Consider the following 24,090-nt stretch of genomic DNA (forward strand, 5'->3'; position numbering starts at 1 on the left):
TGAAACGGCCTTTTCCTTGACCGGTTCTTCTGTTTTCTCCACTTCTGGACTTGTGCTTTTAAGTTCCTCCTTGTCTTCATTCTGAACTGAAGGCTTAGGTTTTTTTTTCAAGCTCAATGATTCTTTGTCACTTCTTGTACCTTCCTTGTCCTCACCATCCTCTTGATCATTCTTTGATTTCTGATCCTCATCACTATATTCACTGTCACTGGTATCGGACTTTTCAGAATCTTCAGAGTCACTGTGTTCTACTGCAGTATAAACAGCTTCAGATATTTCATTTATTCCTAATTGTGGGAAGGAAAGTACATTGCATGCTGACATCAGACTGACTGACATTACCAGGAAAATACTCTATATACTGGAACAAAGTGTACACACACCATTATCTTAACTGTCAGTCCTTAAGCTACAAATCTTAGTGCTCTATCCCAGCACCACAATGTATAAGAATAAACTTCTACATACTCCAATTAAGATTTTTATTTTATTCAGTGGCCCTCCTTTCACTGCTTTTTCCCACTACCTGCAAGCTCTTTTGTTCAACTCCCAATCCTGGCAAATACAAAAATAAATTATTGTTATCCACAAGAAGCCATCTTAAAAATCAGCAACACTATTCACCTGATAATAGTTACTTACATTCATTCTAATTTGTGTAACCGACACAATTTAGACAGAATTCTCCAACTTCTCAACATGCAAAGCAAACAAGACTATAATCCTCACATACTATCTACATCAGCATGGTACAAATACAGGTTAAAAGATGAAAGCTTTTTGACAAAAATTTGAAGCATCAGGTCTCACTGTGTTATAAAGCGAACTAGTTCAGTGCATTCTACTTGCCTCAAAGAGTTCAAATATCCTCTACTCTTGTTTTAAAATGTAAAATAATTACGGTTTTACTATTCAAAAACTTATTTAAGTGTATCCATCTGATGTCCACTGTGTTCTTGAGGGACACTCACCCAGTTGTGCTTTACAACTCTCTATGGTCTTGTCAAGATTAAGCTGGAACCTGCTGCGGATCTGCCGCTTGGGAGAGATGAGCTGCACAGGGGTGCTCTGCTGCTGGACTGACTCGCTCAGCTCCTTCAGATCCATCTCAGCTTTGCTACGATCTGCAAAAAGAAACAGAAACTAAGAAAAATATCTTACAAAGGGAACCGAGATCACGATCCAGATAAAACAAGTTTCACCAAAGAGCAATGCAATCAGGAACATACTGCACGTTTTTTAATAATTATGAGCTAAATAATAACTCTAAAATGACTACCACAAAAAATGGATTCTTCCTCTCTTCACACACAAAACACATGCATCAATTATGGGGACATTTTCTTCATCAATGTGAATTTTTCAAGAAATCCCCATTCAGGTTTGTAAAGCTGTCTGACAGCACCCCTACTAAACCACCATTGCTATCTACTACAAGGAGTACCACCTTCACAGAGAAAATTGAATAGAAATAAAAGTCTTTATAGTCATCATTTAAAATCCAAAAGTTAGGTCATGAGAACACATACAAAAACGTGGATTGTTTCACTGGATAGATTAGTAAATTAAAGATAGAATAATACAGTATATGTCAGCAAAATCTTGAGTTTTCATCTACATGTATAGAATTTTCACTCTGAAATGCACACATCTGTCTGCAAAGAGTACACACTACAGTGCTAAGGCTGAAACTGTCTTAGCAACTAAGTTTCCCATTTTTGCTTCAATTTTCCCATTTCAGAGATGTATTTCTGTAGCATAAGTCCTTATCCTTTACCCTTCGCTGGGAGGGCTGACACTCCATCAGTGCTCAGGGCACCGAATCAGTTGGAGTTACTTGGGGGAAGAGGAAGGACCCATGAAGAACAGGGAAAGAATGAAGAGAAGAATCATGTTTGGCCAGTTTAGCTCCTTCAGCTGGCTTGTGGTAGGATTAAAAGAGCCAATGCCATATGCTGAAAAAGACCAGAGGCCACGGAGAAGGCAAAAGGCAACACTGGCACAACGTGCATTTGTGCTTTATTTTCAAGTTTCATTCCAGAGCAGTTAAATATGACACAGTGTTGCCTTATTTTACTTTATATATATATATGTGTGTATATATATATTTATTTACAAGACATTTTCTGTTGATGTGCAACTTAGAGAAAAGTGAAATAAATACAAAACACTGAACCAATGATTCCTCTGACCAGACATCCTTTTAAAGTTTGAATTTCATATCAAGGTATACTCTTATTGTTTTTGCCTCTGTTATCCAAGGGCAGGTCCTATAATATCAGGCACACGGGTTTTTCCCCCCCAAATCCCTGTATATCTTGCTCATTCACACCTCCATTTCTCAAATTAGCAAGTCTGCCAGAAACAACAGATGGCTCATTTCTATTATTTTTCCTTCCTTTTTTCTGAATTGCAGATCATTAGAGTCCTCCTAGCACTCTGCTCAAGATACAAAGTGTCTTTGTTTTCTGGACTCTCACTTCTGTGTTTGCAGAGAGAATCCCTGTCACATCACATACGACGGAAAAATTCTAACATCCGTAGAAGAATCCATGTCTGGCACAGCTGACACTATTAAATGAAGAACAGTTGCCATTTTCACTCCCATCACCAAAAAGTATATTTAACACAGGAAATTCCCCTAAACCTGAAAAAACCCCAGATATTCTACTTGAAAGCATACAAGCACTCCTTTTATGGTATTGCTCATGGACCATAACATCGGATTTTCCCATCTACGCTATTTATTCAAAGTGTTCTATGCTCCAGCTGATGCTTCCCATCTGTGGCTCAAACAATTGCAGCACTATGTATTTCTTAATGTTTTTCCAAATGCATCAGCTGCAGTGCAGCAGGAGAAATTAATTCTACAATTATGTCCACACATATAGCATGATCCACTGAAAAACAGACTTGTGAGCTTGTATCCAGAATCAGAATATCTGTAAGGCACTGAAGACATGAATTCATTATTTGAACTTAAGCCTTCCTGAAATACCTGGCTAACACCAAGGTGCAAAATCCTGGTTCTCTGTGTAGTATCACGTGGAGGTAAAAAGTAGCCAGAACTGAATCAGAATGCTCACAGGAACAAAGCATGACTGAGGAAACTGATTTACATCTGTTTGGCTTGCAGAACTATTTTACCAACTTAGTACTTACCTACTCCATCTTTCAAAATTCCACAATCCCAAAATTTACTTCTAGGGAGTTTCAAGACTTCAAGAATTCTGCTAATTCCTTTCATCGATCTACCTCCCTAGAGAGGGATGGTCAGTGAGGAGGTGATGTGAAGTCAGCAAGAGAGAAGCCCTAGTAAATCCTAAATCCTAAAGATCACAAGAAAACCTTGCCAGCAATTTACTTGAGAGACGCTGAATGGTGAAGAGCAGCAATGTTCATGTCATTACAACATTTAGAAACTTACCTACTGTTTAGACACATTCATTTGTACAGGTCAGCTAAGGAAAAAATTATCCTTTAACTACTTCCTTTCATCAACAAGAAACAATAACTTTCTTTTACAAAATAAAAAACCCAGTAAATCTGATGAAACAATAATTACACATGTGACTCATTTAAAGACCTTTGTTAATTTAAAGCCACGTAACAAGCATGATTGTTCATACTATGCTGCACTGATACCACCATAATTTGTTCAGCTGTAAGAATATTAGGTTTTCAAACATCAAGACTAACCAAGATTGAGATTCAGAATGCTTCCTGGAGTGGAAGTTCTTTCTTGCTTAGCAGAAATTGGCGTTGATGCTTGAGGAGAGAAAGGTTTGGGGCTGCCTGACAAGCTCCCTGCTTGACCTGTTCTTGTTGGTGCTGGAGAAGCTGAAAAAGTACAAAATTAATAAAGACAGATTTAATACTACAACACCTAATCATGACTATTCTAATTTTTTTTTTTTATTTCTTTCCACTCTCCATTCATTTTGATAGCTACAACTATTTTCTGCTATTTAAATTGAAGGGGTTTAGTCACTTTTCAAGATTATTCATTCCTTCTCAATGTGTCAGAGAGAACTGTTGTTTCTTATCTGTGATACTGAAAGTTAAATGCATCACTTTTTCTAAAATTTCTTCATAAACCAAGTAATAATACAGCCTGTCTTTAAAAAGTACATGGAATAAAACTAGTCCACTACCAAAGTCCTGTACCTCCTTTCTTTTTTTACCTGTATTTTTGTCAATGAAGTCCATGGATTCTTCACTGGCACTAAAATGACTGGAAGTTGCTTTTTTCTCTGCATCCTGTTCAACATCAGATCCAGTGTGAACTGATGAGTTTGTACTCATTGGTGACCGTGGCATATCTGTCAGTGAAATCCTGCGACCTGTGCTACTGCTCAGCATGGACTTGCTCATCAGAATCTTGGGTGACGCTGTCATATCAAAATTCAGTTTGATTTTTTCTTGTTTGTCTGTCTTTGCAGTTCCAGCAGCTGGGTTTGCAGGGTCTAACAACATTTGGTATTGATTGTTGGGAGTATATGGTGTCCGGAAAGGTGCATAATTAAATACCCCAAATTTTCTACGAATGTTATCAACATAAACTTCCATTTCTTGCATTGCACTATTGAAGATGCTTTTAGTCTTTTTCACAGAAAAAGGAATTTCTTTAGACATGAGGTAGCAATTATTTATTGGAACCCAGGCCCTATATATAAAACAGAGAAAGAAAAGATAATATAACTACATTTCATACTGTGAATTGACATTGCCAACTTTTACGCACATACTAATTTATTTTTGCCGAATCATAAAGATACAAATAGCTCAGATAATTTTAAAGAATCATCATTACATTCTTTTAATATTTCAGTGCTTAATTTCTGTAAGTAAGCAAACTGTATGCCTTGGATTATCACTAGCTTATTTTACTTTACCCAGTAGTAATAAAACATGACTTAACACTGGTCAAATATGACAAAATATTCCTAATTGGAATAGTCTATATAACTGCAAAACAACCATTGCTAAAGAGTCTATCTTTCTGTCATGGCACTAAAATGTAAAAAGCAGTTAAGGAAAAGAATACTTCACAAGCACCTTCTTAGAAACATTTTACCTGCCATGCCAAACTCCTCAATGCCAGCAAAAGTTCTATCAGCAAGTACTGGACAGATTTGATTTATCTAGAAATGAAGCAGACCCTGAAACTGTCTCCCAAGATCCTAAGATGCCAGGAACTTTAACTTAATTATTCCATGGCCCTATAGACTTGGGGTTTTTACAGCACATGTTTATAGATTTATATTTCCAATTCATGACAAATTAACTTGTATTCATCATGGCCCTGCCCATCTAAGCAGAGGATTCACAAGTACAGAAAACTCCCTTTGGAGCAAAACTGGCATTTTTAACACAGGTTATATTTCTGTATTTTTCAAACCTACAGGTGTGTATTTGTTCCCATGTTGCTTAGACAACATAAATGACTTCATTGTTCTTTTCCACCATTAAGAACTGCAGTTCTCCCCAGCACAACACCAGACACAGGAATTAAGTTGCATACTCACCAGACTACGTATGTAATCATCTTACAAACAGCTCACATTCTACAGACATCATGTAACGAACTAAAACTGTATTTGCTACAGTATTACATAGTTTGTTAGGGTCAAGGCTCTAAAGACAGGATCCAAAAACTTGTAAACACACAAAATTACAACGTGAATTTTTTAAGTACGGCCAAAGGCATCCTTTGGTTAAACTCCTACCTGTCATGTTGGCCAAAGAAACGGGCATCGACTTGCCCATCTTTATCCCTCAGTGCTTTAGCAGGCCAGAATGGAAAGCCTTTGAGTTTAGCCCAGACCAAAGGGTGGGGATTGCTCTAGAGGAAGAGGCAAAATACACAGTAAGAAAACGTAAGCAGTACTACCTTCAAATCTAATAAACATGATTTTTTAAAAAATTGTATGTATTACTTAGATTCAATAAAGATCCAATATGCACAAGGCAGTTGCCAAATACGAGATTCCATTTTACTATAAACATAATAAATCCTGAGAGGACAAAATGATAAAATTGTACTTAAAAAACTCCCAAAACATAAAATCTTACATATCTTGATTAAACTTATCGTAATTGCACGTCTTTATTCATTTATTTTTGATTAGTCCCCTCCAAACATGTAGCATAACGTAAGTTACGCTAGAGCCAATCTTTGAAACACTCTAATTTTCACTTAGGCTTGTGTCTTGGCAGATCATGAGACACTAAGAAGTCCTTGACTTAGGGTAAGCACTACTTAGCAACAACCAAAACATTAGTGTGTCATCGACATTATTCTCATACTGAATCAAAAACACAACACTGTACCAACTACTAAGAAGAAAATGAACTCTTATCCCAGCTGAAACCAGGACAGCCCATGAAAGAACTTGATGGATTATACACTTCTACTTAAGAATTTAAGGAGTCTTCCCAAATTCAGTTCAGTATTAAACAGAAAACATACAACCCATCAACAGGTCACAAAAGAAAAACCAAGTCTAAACTGATGCACATCTGCAGAAAGATGTTCACATTTCAGAAATCCTCCGAGCACTGAGGGTACCACATGTAAGCACAGGTGGCACAAGGCAGTTACCTTATATTTGAGGACAGAGAACTTGTGAACTGGTTGCTGACAGCCTTTACAACTATTTCTGACTGGACCAATCCTTTTGTGAAAACCTGCAATCTTAACAGTTAAGTATCTTGAGACAGTCTGACTCCACAAGGATGATACGCCAGCACAAACTACGAGGTAAACTACAGCAGCTTCCCTTGACTCAGTAACCACCACAGGTTTAAAACAAAGAGGGGGTAACAGTCAAATGAGAGCTGCTAGTTTAATGTAGTAGCTAGACTACCATAATTCTTAACTTACACAAGGCTCACAAAACCAATTTTCGCGTTTTTGGCAAGCAGCTAAGTAACATTCCGGACATACTTCAATTTCATTCATCTGAAAAGAAAAAGCAAAGTTATTGGAGAGATTAAACAGAGTCCAAAGTGTGAGCATTTGCATTTATTTAGAGGAAAATCATATTGTTACAGTAAAAGAACCACCAAAAAGTGCATCTATGCATCAGAAGATGTCGGTCTCTTTTTCCAACTCCAAATATTCATGAACAAGACAGGTGCCTTTGAGCAGAATCCATATATCCACTTTCTTCTCTTCCCTCCCCTCCCCATAAGTCTTAATTATAAATAGTGAATATCCTAGTGGAAGACACATTAGCAATGCCCTTGTCCAATGCCATTCTGCAGGTCATGGATATCTGTACCTAGACATAAGGAAGCCCTCAAAAACTATCGATCCGCAATACACACCTTATAAACTATTTATTATGTCACTCACAAATACATGAAATGGAACACTAAACATACAGAAAAATTAATTTAATTGGGGCACTCATACCTCATGCTCACAGATTTTGATGATGACTTTTGCTGTTTGTGTCAATTTGTGATTTCCTGAGGAAACAATAAAATACTTTAACCAAGAAAATTGTTATGCTAGAACTATGATAAAATCAACAGTTTCCAGATGTAAAAGTCATTCATGAAACCAAAAGAGAACATCTAAAAAAACTATGTAAAAACATATGCATGAACTACATGTTTACAAAAGCAGAACATCAGCACTTTTCTTCTCAATGTAACATTTAATAATCTTTAAATGCTCCTTTTTGTTATGATCTTCTCAATTAGGTCTCAATTAAGTGCTGCACAATGCAAAACACTAAAGCAATTTGGGGGTTGGAATGAAATGATGTGGGTTGGATCAGGTCATATAAGGTCCAAACTATCCAATGATCCTATGAACCCAAACCATTCCATGATTCTAACTTATTTCAGATATGTTTTCTCTAAGGTGGAATGAGCAAGTGACAGCACAGGCTGTATCTGGCCCTACAGTTTTATTTATGCCAGTTGTTAAAAAAAAATTATGGCATCACGGTCATTAACAGGAAGACCCTTTCAGTGTAGAAGTCTACAAATTGCTCCATGACTTCAACTATGTTAAAGTTTCATATCTGAGGATAGATGTACATATTAATACCTACCCCCATTGTAAATAATGCAGTTGTGCAAAATCCATTTGGCATCAGCCAAAAATGCTTCAGTGCAACCGTACATTTTCTTTTTAACATTCTGTAAAGAAGAAATTAAGAATGCATCAGGAAAGAGAAGTTAATAAAAAGTGACAGCTTTTTCCTGAATGCTGTGTCTTATCAGCCATACAGTAAATAAAACTGACCCCTGAAATTGTTCAAGGCCAGGATGGACAGAGCAACCTGGTCCTGTGGAAGGCGTCCCTGTCCACAGCAGGGGGTCAGAACAAGATGAGCTTTAAAGTCTCTTCCAAACCAAACCAGTCTGTGATTCTTTGATACTTATGATTCTAAATGCTTAAGAATCTATCAAATTCAAAAGGTGCCTTTTGACTGCCCCAAAAATGTATGAACTGTCTAAATTAAATCTAAATAGTGAATTATTTAGATCAATATCTTCAACATTTCAAAAAAACATGGTTCCTAACACAGTGTTAGGAACGTGATGTTTCTGCAGAAAAATGTCCTTGATTTCTTCTACTGATGTATTATCACTCCACAGCAGTTTTAATTTTTACAAGACCCAGAAAAAATACTGGTCACAGTACATTAGACAATATGTTTGATATTACAGTCTACCCAGTGGGCAAAGCAATTTGATTAAATAAAATCAGTCCCATGGTTTTGTTACACTTTATACCATAAAGACATTGGCCTCCACTGTGAGGACACAGAGAATGAAAAGTTGTCTCTTCACCAGGTCCTGACAGAACAAAGCTCTGCAATGCTTCACTCTTCATTAAGCAATGGAGAATGGAGAATTTCATTATGTGTACTTTCAAATTACTATTGAAGTGAGAATGAAAGTTCCATTATCCACCTCTTGACTGTTTCGTTTTTCTTCCACACCTCAGGTGCAGTGGAGATTACAGTATTTGTTGAATGATCAGTAAAATGAGTCTGAAATGACCCCTGGAGATACATCAAATGGTCCCTAATTAATGAAGCAATGATCCATAAATAGCTTACAAACAATGATCAAATGAAAATCCTACTTTAAAAAGTCTCTCCTGGAGATCATTCATGGAATCAGATGAATTTAACAGGAGGAAGTCAGCAGCATAAGCTTGTCTTTTTCCCACTATTTTTCCTGAGCATTTGTTACTAGCTCAGACAAAACAGTGAACTTCAGTTAACATGATTGTTTTTAAGCTGTAAATGAACTGACTTTTATAATAACCAAGAAACCACCCCACCCATCAAAATAATGTTAAGCAACTTCTCTCCCACTGCCATCAAACATTTTAGAAATGTTACAGACAGCAATCAAACTCAAGGAACCTTCCTCTGTTAGCTTCATACAAACCTTCTCTAATGTACAAAGGTCCATTGGATGAAAGATATATTCTGCATAATCTGGGTGTTGATCCAGTGAAACTGGCTTTTGAAATGGCTCTGTCTGTTAGGGGAAATAATAACCACGCTGGTTACTAATACTGAACAGTTTCATCAATGACACAATACTCACTCATTTTCTAATACTACTTCCTGCTGTGTTATCTGACAAAATTCTTCAAAGGTAATTATAAAACGTTGCAAGGTAATAAATTATTAGCAGAACAATAGGAATTAAAAAGTCTCATTTAACTCATTTTTCACATGCTGGATGTGATGAATTGCAGAAATTGCAAAAACTGGGGTATTTGTAAAAGGTACTGTTGTGTTTTACAGTACACAATGACACAGTTTTTAGCCGCACTTAAGAAAATATCCTCAGCATTTTAAAAGTATGTGATACAACCAACTTCTGTGGTAAGAACAATTTCTAGTAACAGATAGCAGCTACATTTTCAACACATATAATCAATAATGTAACAGTGTCAATGCCTAGGGCTCCTGTCCATATAAATATATTGGGAAGAGATCGTGTCTCCCCATTCCCCTTCTATCTCCGAGACAGCATTGTCCACTTGCAGAGAGTAAGAAACCACCACGTTTCACTGGAAAACCGCATTGTACTTTCATTACACCTACTGAAAATACATCCAGAAGTTACATGATGAAACTACATTTTAAATGCAGTCCAAAATAGTCTGTACAACCTAAACTAATCTGTCTGTGCTAGAACAGAAGCTGTCACAGACAATCTGATAAACTAAACTACATTCATCATCCACTAAAGGAAGGAAGCAAGCCCCAGGATTATGACAAACACATGATCCAAGTATTCAAAAAAAAACCCACAAAAATTTCCTTACCCCTGGCTGTTTCATTTTCTGTAGTGCAAACTTCAGTAGATATGATAGCTGTTCGATGGTGAGCATTGTCATTGCTTTACTCTGTGTTTCTATGCATTCTGCAACTGTGATTTTCTAAAAGTTCAGATTAAAAAAATACTTTGTCAGCAAACATTTCTAGATAAATCCTTCTCCACTGAAACATTCTAGCATTCAAATGAAAGATAATAGCTGTTTTATAAGAAACAAAACATTTCTGATAATGCAGTGTAAGTACTTCAGATGCCTGTTTTACCTGGGTTTTGGTCTGGGTATGTTATCAAAAAAGAAGAAAAAAAGAAAAAACAAAAAAATTATCCAGCATCTTCAAGATCACTCAAAGTGAATATGTGAATACATAAAATTCCCATATACAATGTGGGCTCAGAGCAATGTGAGAGTGAGAAAGTCACCTGGGCTCTAATACAATAACTGATAAGAGGAAAACATGCCATAAACCAATTTGCCTTCATTACAGATACTTGGATGCTAAGTATTCTCTCCCCAGAAATCACCGGAGAGGAATGATTAAATTCTTCCTCACTCCACAGAAAAAAAGAGTAACAAAATACCCACTTGTTTATGTAGACCCTACAGTGCATTTTTTTCCGCACTGCTGAAAAGCTGATCAGGCCACCAGAAGAAGCACAAGTTAAGCTAGTGAAAACTGCAGAAAGATTTCAGAATTACTGGTGCCTGATGAAGAGATCACTCTTTGAAATGGTGCTTCTCTACAGCTGGAGACATAAAGGAAGTTGGAGACTCGTGGTAAGAACGCAAACACAACCCAGGTGACGCAGAGAAAAAGTGATAAAGCAGAACCATGGATGCCTCCTCTTCTGTACAAATTTTTCTGGTACCTTGACCAAGAGGCAACGTAGGAATAAACCAGAAACATTTCAGAACACAGGAAAAGCTGCTTAAATCTCAAACCCAAGAAGGAAATCCACTCCTTGTATCCAACTAACCTCACATTCTGGGCAAAACCAATCCCCCTCTGGTTCGGCTGTCAGTTTCAGACACTTAGCATGATAAACCCGAGGACAGAGTTCACAGCAGAGGACTTGGCCTTCCCGATGACAAACCCAGCAATAGAAATCATTCCGTCCATCCTGTGGTACAACATCAACAGGGTCTGTGGTGAGTGGCTGCTTCATATAGTAAAACGGACCATGTCTTAGTTCTGACTGAAATGTAGGCAAGAAAAACAGGTTTGGTTTCAAAACAAATTTGCATTTTTTCAAATCATAATATTCATAATATATAAGCAAACAGCAATTTACAGAGTTTGATTAACATTTATGCAAGCACAGTATCTTAGTCATTGCACAAAATCATTCATAAAGAAGTTTACTGCTTATTCAGATGTCAAATGACACTTTGCACTCAAGACCAGAAATAAATTTTTTGTGGCAAGTGAGGGCATTGAGTGCAAGACATGCAATCCAACAAAAGCCAGCAGACACTTTCAGCTTCAAGAAAGAAGTATTACTATAGAAGCTATTAGGCCCTCTAAACTCAGAATTTCATGGGGCTGTGCAAGCTAAATACCAAGATATTTAGTGGTGGCTAAACCTGGGCCAACTGAAGAAGTTAGTCCTGAAACAAGGAGTTGAACACCATGCAAATCTGTGCTAGTTTGCAGCAGTTTATAGCTTTGTACCACGAAGCAAGCCAATGCTGATTTTGATTAATAAGGCAAACTGTAGAGAAGGATGACAAAGGAGCAAATTCACATCCTGAGCAGCCACCTCCGCTACAGGAGAGATTTCGTTCACCACCTAAATGTGTATCAGAATTTAAGACTCACATCTCCACTGATTTGCCTGCACTAGAAAACAGTGTCACCTTTGTAACCTGCATGAACTGGTCTTCCCCTTGAGCCTGACAGCTCAAAGACGACACAGCTGATATCAAAACACAAAAAGTGAAGAGCCTGGGATGGCTTAAGTGGGTCCACAGATACCTGAAGTTTGTTTTATCAGCTTTGAAGAGCTGCTAACATTTATTGGAAAACTACTTTCTATTTATTAATGACAAGGGAACTCAAACTCTCTGGTATTCATCAGAGGGGTGGTTTGCTGAGGAGGGAAACAGCCTTGAGATTTTAGACAGCTCATTTAATGTGACTTTTTTGTTGGATGTAAAACCACCTGCTCGTGACTTCACTTGTAATTATGCAAACACTTGTAGTCTGAAGAACCAGTCTGTTTGATTCTCAGGTCATTTTTCATTTTGTAAATGGTGCCCTACACCACTTACAAATCTGCAACTTCCGAGACCCTGGAGCTGTCACACACCCGTGTGATTCACAGAACAGGGCAACCATACGCGTGTTCTGTACCTTTGAAGCATCCTGAACAAAATCAGTCACATGGGGCATAAATAATGTCCCCAGAAAGCACCATCATGCCACTTTGAACCATGGTATTTCCAGATACCTAAAGTTACAAAGGAGGAGGTCTAATTATTTGCAGGAATTAGGGATCTTCAAGGTAGAAGCAACAACCCACCTGAAGATGCTGTATATCAAAAAAACCCCCAGATTATCTAACACTATACAATATTTTAGGCAAAGAAAGGATGTTATCCATAAACATTCTGCCACATAAAATTTTGCATGATTTTGCGCCAGTTTTGGTGGTTTTCATTTTCTATTCTACAGATGATAAAGCCCAAAAAGACTTTGTTCCCACCACAGAAATGGGCAAAGTGTTACTTCTGTACTTTCTATATACACACATTTAATCACATGACAAGAATTTCAGAAGGATGCTCCTATGGGATCTTACGGAATAAGTGGGACAGCATAAGGGTTTAACTCCATTTCAAATGAATCTCTACAACAAGCATTCAAACAAAGAAACCAGAGTGAGGAAGGGAAAGCTGCAATTTCCAGTGTAGAAACATGTTTTGTTTGCAGCTAAATGCACCACAGCTGTGAGACCAACATCTCAATCTTTTATACTTGGAAATGCAGCTATGGGGCATTTCCTCCACTGCAGATAAAGGAAATTACCAGAGGAATTTAATACATATTCTGACTTTGAAGTGGATGTAAGTAGTATATCCACACTAACTTTCTAAGACTCAAAGATTCTGCTTTAAGACAAACAAAACCTGTGAAACTTCCACAGAAATCATAACATCCAAACTGAAGAGAAGTCAATTTTTGCTGGAACATGAGATGAATTAAGTTTTCTGTTCAAGGATATTTCTATCATTTAGACATCTATCACTTTATTTTGCCTAAGCCAAGCTTAAGAAACAAAACAAAAAAGGGTTCACAGACTCAAAAGAAACCCAAAGAAGAAAACTAAAAGACTGAAAATGAATGATTCAACTGCATCAAGGGACCGTTTCACTTGTCCTAGACAGAGTAATATGCTTTAGGAGTTAAAATTTTAACAGTTATTAAGTTCAAGCTCAACTAGATGGTAGCTGTTTTAAAGGCTTTAATGAAGTTATTAAGACCTGTAGAATGACACAGAAAACTGAAGAAAACAAACAGTATTAGAGTGCTGTTTTGGGGAGAAAAAGATCACTATTTATATTCAGTTTAAATTAATATTGAAACTAGTAGTAAAACAAGCTGACTACTTCAATTACATTATAACTGACCAACTGTCAGAAGTTTCTGATTTTTCACCTTAGTTCTACAATTCTTTAATTCTTTGCTTGATTTTCAGCACTTTAAATACCTGATGGCACAATTCTGAAGATCTGTTACTGCACCCACAATATGTAATACAAAGCTTCATGCAACTATAATTTTAGCAATGTTATCTTGAAATGTTCATGTATTATAAAGCATTTTGTAATGTAGAATATTAAGTTAGACATTTCCAGGGAGGTTGTCATACCTCAAAACAGATTTATCAGTCAATCAGAACCACAGCTATCAGCTACATCATACTTCAAACAAAACTAGAACCTGTATGTTCAGCTCACATCTACTCAGCACTAAAATAATCTTTAAATTAACTCCCACTACCACATAGAGCAGAGTTTGAACCTATTTAGACACAACAATCTTCAGGCATGCCCACTTCAAATTTGACATGCAAGACAACATTAAATGAAAAGCAACTTGTAAAAGCTAAACAGAACTAAATAGATTATATTTTCTTGCTAACTTGTAATAAACACAGCAAAATAAGCAAGTCTGATAGGTTTTCTTCATTAGATACACAACTTTATTCTATCCTGTACATTTCAGGTCTGAGACACCTGGAAAACAGAAAAGTATTTACCAAGGGGAATTTATCAAGTTCAACAACTGCAACTGTGTTTTCACATATATTTTTAAATGCAGGAAGAAAAAGTGGAAATTAATACCCAAGGATTCAATTCCACTGTTTGCAAAATTATCTCTGCACTGAAGAGTTACAAGCTCAGACTTCAGTGGGGCAACATCTGCCCAGAAAATGTCCAAGATATAAAGGAATAAACCCAAGCTGCAGTGAAGCTCAGCAAAAGCCAAACTGACCCCAGGGCACCTCCACATGATACAGTTGCACCTCCTGATTATCCTGAAATAAAATACAATTGACACTGGGTTTTAAGACCTGATTTATTCACAGCCTTTGTTCCAGGACAACTGCAGTGAGTGGGAATTTAATTTTCTCTCTTTACCAGTGCAATTGTACCAGGATAATGTAGATACTCTTATGCGAGGAGAAAGAGCTTTGAACACTCAGAACTTAATCCTGTGTTTATATAATACTGGCAAAAAACCCCATGACACAAAAAAGCACTTGGAAAAATACACAGACATGTCATCAGTACATCAGGTGTGAAGTAATTTCAGTAAAGCTGAAGACTGCTTTCATGTAATCTCCTCCAAGATGATGCAGATGCTTTACAGCATTTGCTATTTAATACAATTCATGTAATTTTTTCATGTGCATCATACAATGAATCCGAAAAGGTCAAACTCTTGTGGAGTCAAGTTCTTCTAAGAAGGACAACATGCTATCAATTCAGCATTCAGAAGACAGTAAAAATAAGGTTACAAGCATAAAGACAGAGAAGTCAGTGTGACCTTTTGATTTTACTAGTTTGGTAGGAGTGTACATTGCCTGGAAATTTTAAGGAAGGGGAGGAAATCCACAGAGTACCAAGGATGGAGCTGACTAATGGACAGTAGGAAAGGACTGCAAGCAGATGAGGAACTTCCACTGACATTATGAGATCTTTCTAATCTAGGGTATCACACTACTGAACATTTCCTGTTAATGGTTTTAATTTTAAAAACCAGCTATTGTTGGTTTTATTATTGTCATTATTCATTACTGTAATTATTCATAGTAATTCTGTTCCAAATTGCATTTATTTGTTACACATCTTATTACCTTTATGGAGTCACTAAACAGGACACAGGTGGTCTTTTTCAACAGATGTAAAACAATAATCAAAGAGCATTCAAATGGAAATTATAATACCAACTCCTACCCCCACTGCATTCAAAAATTAATATCCATTCCTTAAGAGTACAAAAATGGAGCTTCTTTAAAGAAGACTGAGCTTCTGATCAGCTGTCTCTACATCCTCTACTGTTTCATATTCCAGCACAATAAAACCATGACTTCTCTTACCTGCTCTTTATTATTACTGTTCAATAGACCAGGTTTCTTTTTCTTTTTTATAGGACTTGTTGATGCATCTTGAGGTGAGTGGCCATTGGAGGAATGTGGGGGACTGGGAAATTTCCGTTTTTGTGCTGTGCGTTCAGCAGAGCCAGGATCTGTAACAGATACAAGCAACACGGTTAAAGACTTCTAATTGATGAAAAACATTCCAACAAGGTTATGGTTTGTCACTCACACTCTTCAAAGATTTTTATTTCATCTTTTTAAAATAAGAGCATTTGCAACTTCATTCTCTCAGAACAAAATTTCAGTGATCCCTAATGAATATGAAATGTTCAGCTCAATTAAAAAGAACTTACTGATATTTTTCAAAAGAAACAAGTACACAATCAGCTGTAAAGGGCAATCAAAGAACACTGATATGATTCTGACAAAACACAAGTGAAATTTCATTAGAGTTGGGTCAACAAGTTTAATTTTTCCTTAAGCTTTTAATCCATACAACAAAACAAAACTATAGATAGAACCACAGGGATCAGTATTCAACAATATCACAAGAGAAACAACTGAACCACCCCCCGCCCCCCAAAAAAAAAAAACCAACCCAGTGGTTTTGGCTACTTTCTACACAAATCAATGGAAAATATGGTGCTATATGGTGACTTCTGATTGACCAAAAGCTTGGTTAACATGTGTCAAGATAACATTTAGGGAAACTTTAAATAAATACGAAAACCACATGAAAATATCAATGGAAGGACATGTAACTGAAAGAGAGACAACAAATGTAGGAGCGTTTGCCCATCCTGCATTTTACTAATCTAGAATAGCTACACCAGGCTAACAACATCTGGAATTTCAACAATTCTAGAAGTGTCTCCCACTAGTTCTGTAGGCACAGCAACTTCAGCAGTGCTGCCCAGCAGACATAAGGTGTCAGCTCTCTGAGAAACTCTTCTGTTGACATAAGTTATAAAATTTTGGTGAAAGGTAGTAAAGCTGGTTTAAAAAAAAAAAAAACTTACGTTTTGAGCTTTGACACTAAGACATGTGACTTCTTTCCCTTCCCACAAACCCCTCCCCTTTTACACCTATGGGCAGCATTTAGCACCAGTTATCTGCTGACATGCCTTGACTGGAATCAATCAATACAATGTGTCTGAGGCCATTATTGTTACTTGCTCTGTTTGGATTCAAGCAAATCTGCCTCCTGCTCCATTTAGCCCCAAATTTAGATTGATGACAGTACAAAGAACTGCTGTGCCACCTATGTGTGTGAAAAATAGTGTCTGCTTCCTCCCCTCCTTAAGCAATTATGACAATAAAATGCCAACACAGTACAAGTGTGCTGACAGGAGACTCAGAGGGTTTGTCAGTTCAGCTGATTATGCACAGAAGGTGGCAGAAGAACTCCTTGGGCTGGGATATGCTTCATATATCCCAAGAGAGCTGTGCTAATCCAGCTATCCTGGAAGAAACTGCAGCATCAGTGTCAGCTAAACCAAAGCCCACAACTAAAAAAATGATCAAACCTAAAACCAATGCTATTTTTTTCATGACTGTAAAATGGAGCTTATTCAGCATGGGAACTGTTTGCATTCAGTGAGATCCACAAAAAACAGCACCACACCATGTCTTTTCTCATCTTCCCATCATCACATTAAGTCTTTGTTTCTTTATTATAATTTGCAAACAATATCCTCAACGGGATCTCTAGGCCAAGTTTCTCACCAGCAAATAAAGCCATCCCCATAACTCCCTGAAGAGACTTAGGCTTTTATTTCTAGATTGTCCCTATGCAGGCACACCTTAAACCAGGAGGGTAAATGGACAGTAGAATTTTCTGCCCTTTGGCTTTCATTTCTTACTTCCAGGCACAAAACTGCCACCAGTGGAGCACATCAGTTTCCTTTCAGCTCTTCAGACTCAGACTGTGGGGTTTACAAAGAAGCTGATTGTGACACTGCACATTATGTCTCAGCTCTAAGTATGAAAATCAGCTGCAAAGTTCCATAATGGGATGCTTTTCACTTTTAAATGTTGTTCCTTTCCTAAACTAACTGATTTGGGGTCAGGAAAAGGATTAAACTGTTATTAATTAAACCAGAACTGAATGACTATTCAGTCACAGCCAAATCCAAGCTACAATTCAGCAGAAAAGGTGCTGATTCAATACCAATCTTATGAAATGGTCACACAAACATGTATGTTTGGTTAAGTAATTTCAAAAACTACTTAAAGTGATGTAATTTTCCTCCTTGGTTCAAGAAGCCTGAGTGTACTGGGGATTTTCAAATCAACTAGTGGTGACTCATAGACAACATACAAAAACTGACCTGAAATACACTTCCTTTTTTTTTTTTAACTGGCAAGTTATTCAAATGCACAGAGGTTTTCTTGAGGCAATGTAGGATGTAACTGGAAAAATTAAGGAATAGACAGGAAAACAGCAATGCACAGGCATATTCTTTCAGATTTAGCTGTGCTTGTGGAATAGGCCAGTGTCTTTACCTTGGTATGCTGCCAATTTGCCAGTCTGTGAGGGACCTAATAATATGAACAATCTTTTAATTCAGTTGAAGTAACAAAAGAATGGTAGCACCTACTTAAACTGTTTGAGCTATAGCTTCCAATTCTAATTATAATAAAAATTGCATTTTGTGCGAATTTCTTTCAATGGGAATACCCTGTTTAGCACAAACTGCTGCTTCTCCCTCCCTGGCTCTCCCAGCTGTGTGAGCAGAGTTCCTGTAGCTGAACTGTGAACCAGATCAAGAAACTGATCCCTGTTGAAACAGCCTGTCAGAAGGACAGTTAATTTTTAATTTTGAATCATTTCCCCAGTGTAGTGTTATTTGAAAAAAGTGAAACAAATCTGGGGGGAAAGAACAAAAGAGACCAAATTTAAGCTCTGAATAACTTGGTGACTAGAACAGTTACTTAAGAGGTGGACTCAAGTTTCTGCTTCAAAAGGGAACAGCCAAAATTTCTGTGATCTCTTCTGTGATAAGCAAATGTTTTTCAAATAGTGTTTCGTGAGCAAGAATGGTCTCACCTTAGGAAGCATCTCACCACGCCAGCTGGTCACCATTTAGCATGGGATCCTGCAATCCCCCTGCTCCTACTGAATCCCATCACACACTGAGCACATCAACCTGAACCAAACTTCTCATTGATAAATCAATTGTACGAAAAATACTAATTTTGCCAAGCGACTTTAGTTTACTTATTTCTTGGGGGTTTGTGTGATTTTGCTTTCTTAGCGCCATTTAAAAAATGTGCTTCCAGCTCAAGTGAAAAAATGGACACTTGAAATAACTTTTTTAACTCTCATTAAAAGTTACCTGGTTTTACATCACTAGGTTAGTATTAATTGGTCTGTGATGTTGTCAAGGTTGACAATAAGCACCTCTGAGTGCTCTTGCAAACCATTCATTGGGGAACAACAAGCTAACCTGAGTTTCACCTGAAGCTTAAATCTTTGCTTCTGTATGCCATCACATGACTAAAGGATTAGTAACCATTGCTCCCAGGGGACAGACTAAGGCATACTTAAACCCTAAAGCAATTTCATTTCACACTTTATGACTATTTTGTAAGTCCAATTTTATGTGATGGCAATGCACTTTGTAAGCAGACAACTACAGCAATGACTTACTACAGTTTAGCTTAAAAAATATATAAAAACAAACAAAAGTATATTATTTATATCAGGGATCTTATCTTGCTGCAGCATATGGAGTACAGACCACAACCAAATATTTTTATACTCTGTGTATTGCAAAGTGCTGCTCTGTAAACACTCCATAGCAGTGATTCCTGACAACTGAGAAGTCTCACTTTTCTCAATAGAAGCAGGTGCCAACTCAGAAAACCTGTAAAAGTAGGATGTTGTTTTCCTTGCTTTTCTTCTTGAAAACAAGCAACATCAACATGCCTTACTGTAAGAACACAGCATAAACTGCTCAGTGCCAAAGACTGCCAGTGACACCTCCTTATGGCCTTCTTCCTTTCAAAATAAATTTTGTTGTTTTTTTAGTTTAAAAACTTAAGCTAAACACAATCAAAGCAATTCCAGACTAAAACAACAATGAAATCATGTCTACACATGTATTTCTAGCCATCTCCTATATTTAGATTATTTTCTCTATCAATAAAGCCTTAATGGGAGCTGAAATCCACACCTAAGTCAAGGCTTCACAGCACCCTTGCGCAAATAAAATTTGTTCCTTTTTTCTTTCTCTAGCACTGTGGTTTATTCACCCAGGAAGCAAGACAGTTTGGAAAACTGATACGGCTTAAATCAACAAAAACCTCAAAATTTAATTTCAGTTAAATCAGCAGAGTAGCAAGTCCCAGAGTTGAAAGTGCCAGTGTAAGGGAAAAGGATGCAAATGTGGCTGGCGTGAAGGAGGGATGCTGGTGTGGCAGGGCTGACTTAGACCAGGATATGTTGCCTTAGCCTTCCATCCTCAATGCAACGGATAGCAAGGCAAATGAGAAAAGCCTGAGTAAATCAGAATTACAAGAGACCATCATTTTCAAATTCAACCTCACAAAAAAGTTAGGCAAATAAAACAAGAGCCTTCCCAAAAAGTGTGGAAATCTCAGGACAAAATCTTTTGCTGTGAGTGAAGAACTATCCTTCTTTGAGTTTGTGTGGATGGGAAGAAAAGTTTAGCATTTCAAAACAAAATGCAGACAATTAAAAAAAAAATTTAACTATATCAAGTTTACTTTCATAAGGAGTATTATTTATTCCTATTCTGTACCTAATTTTCTTAAACTGTAGATATAAATTCTATGAAAAATGAGCTGTTTACTGCTTGGAGAAAAAAACTTTTCTGTTCCAGGAATTTTCAGAAAGTGAGAAGAGGGAAACTAAGAAAGACAGTAACAACAAAAAAAAGTAATTAAAAAAGCTTTTCAGTATGATTTGTGATAAAGATAGTAAGATTAGCAGTCATTTTGGTTTTCCAGGAGCCAGAAACATCAATGTATTTTTTCAGTGAAAGCATTATTTTAGCCTCCTAGGAAATATCAGTAAACTGAGACTTAGTTACACCAATGGGTTTTCTGCGACCTAAGTAGGTTTTTGATATCTCAATGCAAGTGGGTCAAATATGCAAAATTCTGAATAACGTTTCCAACTAGAAACACAATTAATTGCTCCATGTAAGTCAGACACTCGGAAGTGTCACTTAAACAGAACCAGCCCAAGGCTACTTCTGTTAACGTTAATTCCCAATGCCATGCCATGCCTTTTATTATGGCACAAACAGCTCTGCCAACATTTGGTGAACCAAATCAAGGAATCAAATTCAATAAAATGTAACAGAAGAACAAAAATTTATTGAAAACAGTTTCATGATGAATTAATTTGATGGATTTAAGAAACAGCTTTAAGAAGGCAGTGTGAGAGAAGGTACAAGAAAAAAAGTGACTGAAGATTGCTTAAGCTGTCATTACCCCCCAGAAATGGGTATCTATGCCTTTAGAAGGAAGAAGACCAAAACCACCTAGACTATTGTGTCTCTCTTTCCTCCTCAAAATCTCTGAACGCCTGTACTTTAAACGGCATGGAGTGTAATCAATGAAGAAATCTGCAAGCAAATGTAGCAATACTAACTTCTCCCATTTGATAGAACAGGTTTCAATTAATAATTTAGATGAATTCCAGCACTGTGAAGCCTCCCAGTCAAATTTATTATCCTGAATGGTTGTTAAAAGACTTCTGATTTTTCAAATCCATTACCTGTAATATTTCAGCAAGGGTATTTATCTTAAAAACTTAATAAAATCATGGATAAATCTGTTAGAACTTACACTCAGCTTTGAGGAATTTTAATTTTCTGCCAGAATTTTGAAACATGATGCAATTGCCATCAACCGCTAAAGCCCTGTTTACATTCCAGAAATTTAAACCAATGTAATTAACCCAATCCAGTTGCTTAATGTAATAAATAACAGAGGTCAGCCATGGTTGTGTAAATTCTGATGAACTCCTGCCACATTTCAGTTTTACACAAGTAGAAAAAGACACTGTTAGGTGCTTCTTCACTGTAGGACTTTGGGAGGTAAAGAAAAGGAAACACTTCCCAACAACTTGCAAGGTAAGAGCTGAAAGGCAAGGATAAGCTGGAGCCTGGCTGTGGGGGACTTGCTGTCCCAAGGCCTTCCTAAGGTGGGATTGCTGATAACAAGGGCTCTGCACTAGAGACAGAAGCCCAGGGCTGCACTTCTGTTCCCTGCAGGAGTCTCAGTTTCACACTGGAGTAAGAATCTCATCTCTGTGTGATTAAATACTTGGTATCACTACAAAGAAAGCTGACAGAGATGCACTATTATGAAACTGTTACAAAATATATCATGCATTCTGGGAATTCCATTTAATTAGTCATTTTCGTGTTTATATTCATAGTATCTGAACATTTTACCACCGAGAGGAGCTCCTAAGACCAAAGCCTTTTAACACAAACCTGAAAAAAACCCCTAACCTGTAAACGTCAGAATTCTCCCCATTAAGCAGTAAGGCCTCAGTATATGATTTTATGCCAAGCTAAGACCATCTAATGACCAGCTGTCCCTACTGGGGCAGGGCTGCTCCCAGCAATGCCCAACATCTGCTCAACTCCCCAGTAATCTGGTTCAGTGAGAAACGCAGGTAGAAACCTCTCCACCTAAGTCCTAAGAGCCACCATAGATGCAAAGGCAATGGAAGACATGTCTGACTGATGATGGCAAAAAGAGAGTTAAAGATCTCCTTTTGACTGGGCACTAAACAGGCAATAGTTCCAGTACCAGCTGAAATACAGGAAAACCTACATGGAATTGCATCTACCATCACAGCTTGCTGCTGTTGGCAGCTAAGTTAAACTAGCAGAAAGGATTTAAAAAAAAAAAAAAAAAAATTCTTCCAGGTTAATAGGAAGAAAACACCCAGTGGATAGTTCATTCTGTCCAAAGAGAACAAGTACAAGCAAAGACAACTTTTGCTCTGGAACCACAACCTGGAAATGCTTAGACATTTATCCACAGATCTTGCAAGCCCCATCTTGAAATCTTTAATAAACAAGGTTAAAAAGTAGTCCATAAGGCTGGAACAGAAATATAACAAGATGTTTCTGCTGGACATGTTAATGTATCATATGCAAAGGAGAAAATACGATCATCTAATCCACAGCCTCTCTCCTTCACTGAAGAGCAATCCCCTGTTCACTCCATTTTATGTTTTTGGACTCTGCATTCTCTTTAAGCTGTCACTTCCCATTTCCAGTTCTCAGATGCCTTATGCTTTCTTGCTCTCATCAAAAGAGCAGTGTATTTTAAAACCTTGTCTTTAACAAGGCTGCACATGCACATCTTATAAACAGATCTAAATTATAACTTCTAGAGTAACACTACTCCTCTTCCCCTTTTCCCATCTTACCAGGTATCTGTCCCCACAACTTTTTGGAGACAGGCACTTGCGTGTAACAGTAGTGTTAATCAGTTCATGATGCAGGCAGAATCTAGTACTACAAAAAATGAACAATTTTCTGCTAGATCAGCTGCTTGACACAGCTGACTGTGCAACAGCAAAAGCATTACAGCCAGCAAAGGAGAAGGGTAGAGAAATGCAGCTGAACATGTAGGACTCCATAGCCCTGACCCCAGCTACAGACTCGCTTTATCTAGCACAATATGAAGTAAGAAGTGTCAGTGATGGCTTTAAGTTCTTGGTTTCACTCCAGCTTAGCCCTGTCTAAATGCTTGCTAACAAAGCTCCACACTTCCTGCACCCAACTGCTGTATTCCTGCCTTGTCTCTTACACCAGTTCTGGCAGTCCACCAAGCTGTTTCAGCACACTGAGCAAGTAGAAAACTGTTCATGTTTTATGGTTCAGTTAGTTTCCTGCCAGCTTAGGTATGGAAGGAAGTGGATGAAACTGCTGCATTGAGCAGTTTGACCAGCTTAGGCTGCTTTGAAACCACCACGTTACTTAGACCAATTCAAAGGCTGTGTTAAGACCCGTGTTACAGATTAAACAATGCATGGTTTAGTTTAGCTTAAACTGAACTGGAATTGAATTATAGCAATTAAACTGCTTACACCAAAACAAGAATGTTCATGAAGATGTCTGCAACAGGCTAATTGGTTTTAAAGCAATTAAATTTATTTCCCTA

The 24,090-nt window shown here is 37.4% G+C and overlaps 1 protein-coding gene across 1 annotated transcript in view; it reads right to left on the minus strand.

Moving 5' to 3' along the window:
- The window catches only part of ZMYND8 (zinc finger MYND-type containing 8), a 49,821-nt gene that overhangs the window by 12,852 nt on the left and 12,879 nt on the right, over positions 1–24,090 (minus strand). The window contains 12 exon segments of the mRNA XM_017733098.1: positions 3–287; positions 972–1,124; positions 3,700–3,840; positions 4,185–4,666; positions 5,730–5,845; positions 6,887–6,964; positions 7,421–7,476; positions 8,070–8,157; positions 9,424–9,516; positions 10,316–10,429; positions 11,302–11,520; positions 15,931–16,079. Of these exon segments, the coding sequence (XP_017588587.1) occupies positions 3–287; positions 972–1,124; positions 3,700–3,840; positions 4,185–4,666; positions 5,730–5,845; positions 6,887–6,964; positions 7,421–7,476; positions 8,070–8,157; positions 9,424–9,516; positions 10,316–10,429; positions 11,302–11,520; positions 15,931–16,079 (1,974 nt within the window).

This window comes from Corvus brachyrhynchos, unplaced genomic scaffold (genome assembly GCF_000691975.1).
Source record: "Corvus brachyrhynchos isolate BGI_N302 unplaced genomic scaffold, ASM69197v1 scaffold10, whole genome shotgun sequence".
Taxonomy (NCBI): Eukaryota; Metazoa; Chordata; class Aves; order Passeriformes; family Corvidae; genus Corvus; species Corvus brachyrhynchos.